At 39.0% G+C, this 7,500-nt stretch overlaps 1 protein-coding gene across 6 annotated transcripts in view; it reads right to left on the reverse strand.

Annotated features, from left to right (window-relative positions):
- LOC138026496 (lamin-B3-like) overlaps positions 1 to 7,500 on the reverse strand; it is a 71,847-nt gene that overhangs the window by 41,052 nt on the left and 23,295 nt on the right. For 4 of the 6 annotated variants that reach the window (XM_068873899.1, XM_068873891.1, XM_068873886.1 and 1 more), the window contains one exon: positions 7,101 to 7,148. The exons of 1 other annotated variant lie outside the window; for it this stretch is intronic. In XM_068873899.1, the coding sequence (XP_068730000.1) occupies positions 7,101 to 7,148 (48 nt within the window). Of the gene's footprint in view, positions 1 to 5,157; positions 6,005 to 7,100; positions 7,149 to 7,500 lie in introns of those variants that run through there. One more of the 6 variants, XM_068873905.1, reaches the window with a different exon arrangement.

A 7,500-nucleotide genomic window follows, 5' to 3' on the forward strand; every position in this document is an offset into this window, starting at 1 on the left:
TTCAGACGACGGTCCAGGTCGCTCGTGTCACGCACTCTACTCCCTTCCCCGTCTGATTTCTTGTTCCTGACGTCAAATAGATTGTCTCATTTTCACCAATAACAGGGAATGTTACACTTTCACAAACCTGAGGAATTTAAGGAATGTGTCTCTGGTAAAAATGACATGTCGGAAGATGCCAGAAATCGTGATGTAGATGTTGACGGTGCTTTGGAGAAACCTTGCCTCATATCTGGGGTCTCTAAGCTTTTCCCTCGACAGGAAAAGGCGATAAAGGCTTTTGTCTCCAGGAAAGATGTCTTGGTAAATTTGTCAACGGGGTTTGGCAAGTCGCTCATATTCCAGATTGCTTCGGTATTTCACGGTGAACTTTCCAAATTAAAAAACACTTTTGCTACGAAGCCAGTAGTTATGGTTATTTCGCCATTAGCGAGCTTAATAGAAGACTGGAAAAATTCCCTACGAGCGTTAGGAATCAAAACTGGCTTCGTTGGCAAGGATAATCTTGCGATCGACAGAGTGTAGCGTTACGTTTAAGTCGCTGGAATACCTACTGGGAAATGGAAGGTGGAGAAATATGCTGTCCTCCGAAGTTTACAAGAAAAATTTGATAGGAATCGTTGTAGACAAAGCTCACTGTATTAGCCACTGGTCTGTTCATGTGTCTTCTTTTTATTGTTACGGTATTTTGGGATCTTAATTACATCTCTTTAATTAAATAATACACGTACATGTATATGCTTCATCCCCTTTAGCGGTGACTTCCCCTGTATTCATTTCTTTCAAAAAGTGAATACAACAAGAATAATAACAGTAATGATACTTGACAACAATAATAAGAAGCTTAATAAAAATACAGAAATAACAAGGGATATATAAATGTGTTCTTGACGTGTTGTCACGTGTGTTCATTGCAACGAGTAATCTCTTAGTTCTCAATCAAAAGTTCAACTTTCTTTTGTCTGGAGACAACGTGAATCTTGGTGAATATTTACAAGTAAGACGTCTGGGAAAATACTTACATTTACTGAACCAGAAGAGAATAGTTCTTTCAGACCTGTTATGTTATGTTATTACTCATGCGCAGTAAGCGCATGATGTATAAAATGCCCTCCGTTTCTTGTTTTCCGTGCGACATTAGTACATGGAAATTTATGCTTGCATACATTTACATACATGACTGTAACTTGGGGGGGTATTCAAAACGATTAATAGCTGCTGAAAAATGTATTGTTGAGTCAGAAAAATTAATAGAAAGACTTGAAAAGAAGTATTAGAGTCTTAAAATGTATGTATGCTTGGAATATCAGTCCATTTTGCATGACAAAATAAACAGTGCGTGTTTGAAGAAATCAACCATCCCTCTCATGTTTCAAGACCTTTAAAAGTAGACTTGCCACAATTCCACCTCACGAGAATCCCAGGAGAACATGTTTTGGCGAGCGAAGCGTGATTTTACGGACGCGAATCTACACGAGACGAAGGACTTTTGAAAGTCTAGCCCTTACGATGTGTCATTTTCTCTTGGATGTGCATGGTCGCGCCCGAATCATCGCATCTTGACTGTTCAAACTTTGTGATTGCAGTCGCGGTCGTACGGCCCGGGTCGTACGGATCGAGCGGTTAGAATTAAACCTTTTCGATTGTGGAGCCAAAGGTAAGTTGTTGACATTAAAGACAAAATCTTTTTTTTTTTTCTAATTTGTTTTACAAATAAACACTTTGCACGAGAGCGGGAATCGACATAAAGGTCATTCAAACTGATCTCCATCAACATGCCGGTCATCTCAGCTCCTAGTGATCTTTGAGAAACTGAGAATACCTGAGAAAAACTGATCCGACTTTTAGCAATCTGAACTGTTCTTAGAAGTACTGTTATTGTCAGTATGGGCATGCGACGAAGTCAAAATGGGGAATTCTTTCAACAATACAGACTAGTCGTTGATATGCATTCTGTTTATTTGGTGGCAAAGGAATTTAGAGGATGCTTCAAGGGGAAATTCTGGTTTTCTGTCTTACTTTTGTTTTACTTAGAGGCCATTTATTTGCCGTTATTGAAAAGTTTGGTTCACATTTATGAAATGTAACAAATTAATCATCTATTTATATCGCTTTTACATTCCTGAGTTAATTCGACTCGCAAATGACGTACTAACAACCCAGGTCCAGGATTTGTTGATCAAACTAAAACTATTGCCGCACCATACAGTCAAGGTAATGCTGAAGTATTTGGTACGGCAAATGCAGGCACACAACGTGTGGCAATGTCTCTGTCGGCACTTGTTTAAAATTTCAGGAATCCAATAGCCTCTTCAGCTGACTTGGTTCAAATTATAAACGTTGGGAATAATATATGTATGTATTCAGCTTTGTCACAATCATGCAAACAGGGACTCCTGTTTTTGACAGATTTGCCTGTTATGGTTATAACTTAAGCTAAATTAATTATCAGTTGACATACAGTGATAGTTATAGTGGTTTGCTAAATAGTGCCCTAATTCCTATAATTTCAGACTTTTCTAATGTTATATCAATGTGCCTTTGATTCTTTGCTCATGGATAATTATCATGCATATATTTTAACACTTGAACTTTACACAGTTGCAATATTCTGTCTGTCTAATGGGAGGTGTAAAATGTTTTACTCTCATGGCAGAGATTTAGGTATGGGACCCATTTGTAACATGTACTTCAATTGAAATAGATTCATTAATGAATTTGGTACAACATTTTCAGAATATATGTGCACAAACATCTGTTACTTATGAAGACTCCATTAACTATGTTATGAGATTAAAATGTGTTAACATTATTAAAATGTAAAGCAACAGTGGAAGCATTGTTCATTCATTATATGTTCGGAAAGCAAAATTTTAGACCCTAGGAGCACTTAAATGATGTTTATCTTTGTTCTTGCAAAGAATGTTCTGCTGTATCATTTTATTCTATTTGTTTTTCCACCTCAAAAGTCTTGTAACTATTGCACCTCTCAAACAGTTGATAGTATCATTGAGAATGGAAGAGCAATTTATCAGAAATGTTACTCCAGCAAAATTTATCCATTTTGGATAATAAGGAAAGCAGCACAGGCTTTTTGATGTGAATTTCTAGCTACTGCATTAGTTGTGTTTTCCAGTGTATGCAAAGCAAAAGATGAGTCACCAGTCGTTTTTGTATACAATGGTTCTGAACCAAAAAATGTAACAAAAGTATTTTCAAATGTAGATTCTGTTATTGATCTCTTTTGTTCTATTATTCAAAGTAAATTTAATTGTTTTGAAACAAACTGTGAGGTTGCATTTCTTAGTTGTTTATGTGAATTATCAAATATAGAAAGGAAACAAATAATACAAAAGCTTAAATCTACTTCAGAAATTGCAGCAAACTGGAAGAAAGAGGAGAGAAATTTACCGCCCAATGGACCCAGAGAAAAAATAAGAACTTCCTTCAAATTGTTTTGAAAAGTACAGGTCTATGGACCCATGGAAAAAAAACAGACTCTTTCAAATAAAGATGAAAAGTATAGGTCAATGAACTCACACGATAAAGAGCAACTTCTCTCAAATAGATTCTTGTAACACCTATATACCTTTTTTGTGGTGTACAATAAAGTTATTATTATTATTATTATTATTATTATTATTATTATTATTATTGTTATTATTAAACTGTCAACAAAAGTACAAATAACCTGACAGCGCATGAGCATAGGCTACTTAGAGCCTCTTGTATTCATTATCGATCGCAAGATTGTCCTCGCCAACGGAGCCAGTTTTGATTCCTAACGCCCATAGGGAATAACAATAATTACTGGCCTCGCAGCAAAAGTGTTGTTGAATTTGGAAAGTTCAGCGTGAACCACCGAAGCAATCTGGAATCCCTTCACCAATCACGATGCGTTACCTGGACGAGAAGCGCTAATAAGTACCCGGTTCAGACGCCGCTCCACTTATGGAACGACATTGGTGCGACATTTGATTCAGACGGCGCACTGTGTGTCTTTCGCTAGGGAAAAAGAGAAAGGCTTGGGTCCGATACCATGTTTTCGCGCCATAATTCAACTTTCAAGATGGTGGCTGTGAAGGACAGCTCTGATTAGAGAATTTAAAAAAAAATTAAAAAAGTAAAAAAACTAAACTGGTGAGAAGCACTCTGAGAACTGCATCTGCAAAACGTGTTTATTCTCCGACGTGTTTCGTCTAACTAACGTAGACTTCTTCACGGAGTTTTACAATAACAAACGTCTCTATTTAAACCACATCTGATGGCACGGTTTAGCTTAAACCGTGGCCACAAAACATCGTTTCTCTTGCCTTGTTCTAATATTTCACAGCCTTAATGTTTGTGGCCGTCATTTTTGCCATCAGATATGGCTTAAGTACAGTCGTTTAATGTACTATTGCAAAACTCCCTGAAGACGTCTACGTTAGCTAGACGAAACGCATCGGAGAATAAACAAGTTTTACAGAGACAGTTCGCAGTGTGCTACTCGCTACTGAGTTTAGCTTTTTAAATTACATTAAAAAAAACCAGCAATATTTGGTCAATCTTTTGCACAGTTTACACTCTTCTAGGTCTTTTGCTGCCATGCGCAACAAGTTCTCGGAGGGACTTATGGGAATATTTATAAATTATCAGAATGTATGCATTTGGTTCGGCACATGAGAAGAACGCCGTATGAATCACCTCCCGCTCCAATGTCGAATAATACGACAGACCCTGTCGAACTTAACGTTTTTGCCGCACCAAATTAAGACTGCCTGGCTAAAGTGATTCAGACGTGCTCTTTTGCCGTACTTAATTCCTCAGTTAGTTTTGGCACATGAGGAGTGCCTGAGTCAGAAGAGAATCTTTCGATCTCAAGATGCTCATGCTCTCGCTTTCGCACTCGCACTTGACCTGCTGCGCAGGTTAAGATGCACTTTTAACAAACCGCTCACTAGAGAACAGACACCCTAATCACCGTAAAAAGAGAAGACAAACTAAAAGCAAGTGAGAGGTCAATTGTTGTTTCTGACTTCCTGCGCACCAAGCAGGAGGTAAAAGGGAACAAGAGCCAATCTTTGCCGGTGGAAAAAAGCTCCCTTCTACACTTTTACGCAACAAAATGAAAAACTGCTCTTGGCACATTATATCGCTCAAATGACAGAAGCCTTGTTTCCGTTTACCGTTTGTTTATTTGTAATATAAATAGGCAAACCCTGCACTGGCGAGAGACTTAAAACACAATCTAGCCTCATGCTGAGTACTGAGTTAAAATAAAAACCACAGACATACACACTGTCGTTTTTGTGGCAAATTTAAATCCAAAGTAGAGGAACTAATCTGACTTTTAAAGCCGCCTGAGGACAACGAAAGGCAGAAGACATTATTACAAGATTGTTATGCTTTGCCCGGCTTGTCCACTTCACAAGTTTAGGTTAAACGATAAGATACCTTAGGGGCGAATCCAGGGGGGAGGGGGTGAATAGGGTGGCTAACCACCCCTCAGTTTGGCCCCTTTTTTTCCTATTTAACTGCTTTTTATTGTAATCATATTTAAATTTTGCTGGAAAAGATACTGTTTATCCGACGTGAACATATTTTTTAATGCAAAGCATAAACAAAGTCAAAATGGCAGCTTAGACTATCTGGACATTTGTCAGAGTATGTACTTCGATCCTTTTAATTAACCCCTCTTAAAATATTCCTAGATCCGCCACTGATATCTTTAATTGTATACAAATGTACCTTAAAAGTCTCTATTCTGATCACTTCTTTCCTATGAGCAAACTTTCCATACAACAAATCACCAACTCAAAAGCTTTAACCCTTAAATTCTCAACAATTGTCTTTAAGATATGGGCATCGAGGAGCTGATCGTCTAAAAAAACGCACGTCGACTAACAGTTAATCTCGACTTAACCGGCACAATGGATTCACACTGTTTTATTCTAAGAGAATGGGACAGACGGAAAACTGAAAAACCTCAAAACTCAGTTGTAAGGGGGGCTGGATGGCTTTCCTAAAAAGGGAAAGAGAAACAAAAGACAAGATAAATACATTTAGGAAGAAAAAGTGCATTTAATAGATCTAGTACAACGTGACGAAAGGCACTCATCATTAATTATCTCTGGCACAAGGTGTTAACCGAAGGGAGGACTAGCACTGTTCACAGCTTCTCTTTTTCTCCCGACACCAAAAGAACACGGAAAAGAAGAACCACCGAGCTCTGCATACAAGCTAAGAACATGTTTTTCCCCGTTTTCGCATTTGTATGAATCTGAGAAAAAACTGAGAGCGCTGTGAGCAGTGTAGCAGTGTTACATGTGACGTGCATGGGCATTTATACTGAGGCGTGGTAGTTTCACGTACAGGGGCGGTGGCCTTGATGTTAGTGCGTTCGTCTTCGACTAGAGTGGTCTGTGTTGGAGTCATAGCCGGAATCATTGAGTTGTGTTCTTGGGCAAGAGACTTAACTCTCACAATGCCTCTCTCCACCCAGGTGTATAATGGGTACCGACGAATTTAATGCAGGGGTTGGGGGAGGGGGGCGAAGGGGTAACCCTGCGATAGACTAGCATCCTATCAAGGGGGAGTAGAGATACTCCTGATCACTTCATGCTCCAGAAACCGGGATATCCTACGGCTTCAGAGGCCACTTGGCTCGTATGCAGACTTGTTTCACAGTTTCACAGCACGTAAGGTGGCCGAAGAAATGTTTCGGTAGTTTCTGAAAAATTGGAGAAGACGAAGTAGGACCGGAGTACGAAAGCAAAAACAGCCCATGGCTGGATAAACAAAAGCTAACATTGTGTTACTAACAAGGTTAGACTCTACTAAGGTGGTAGCAATGAATCTGTGTGAGTCCAATTCGTGCAGTATATGTCTTTACTAGTTTGTACCAGTTAACATACGGCAAACGAACGTTAAGATTAAATAACAACCCAAAAATTAAACCCGGAGCTCAAGATAGAGCAATGCAATTTCCTGCCCTTAGGCACTGTGATTAATTATAGGTGTAAGGGTCGAAGATCGGCATTCAGCTCGGTAAGGTGAGCAACTTCTAATGTTGCGTATAACGCATGTGTGCCATAAAAGGTACCACCTGCAGCACTCACCGCACTAGTTATGTCATCCCCTTCGTTACTGGTCAAAGTAGCTTCTTCCTGCAAACATAAAAAATAAATGTAGCACAGATAAACAAGTTTATGTAGCAAGAAGGTTTAAAATGTTTTGAATTGCATCATTTTTAATTGAGTGCCAGGTTCGTCAATCCTGATAACAGTCGCTTCTTTGTAAACTTGAGACGCTGCTTCCTGAACAAAAAAGTTATGTTTTGAAATGAGTATTGCTACTTCGCTGGGCAATAGAGAACACAAAGTACGTCACTTTATGTTTCAGTTAGAAGAAGTATTACAGTGGGACACTTAACTCTCACAATGCCTCTCTCCACCCAGGTGTATAATGGGTACCGACGAATTTAATGCAGGGGGTGGGTGGGGGGTGGCGAAGGGGTAA

Source organism: Montipora capricornis, chromosome 2 (genome assembly GCF_036669925.1).
Source record: "Montipora capricornis isolate CH-2021 chromosome 2, ASM3666992v2, whole genome shotgun sequence".
In the NCBI taxonomy this organism is placed as follows: Eukaryota; Metazoa; Cnidaria; class Anthozoa; order Scleractinia; family Acroporidae; genus Montipora; species Montipora capricornis.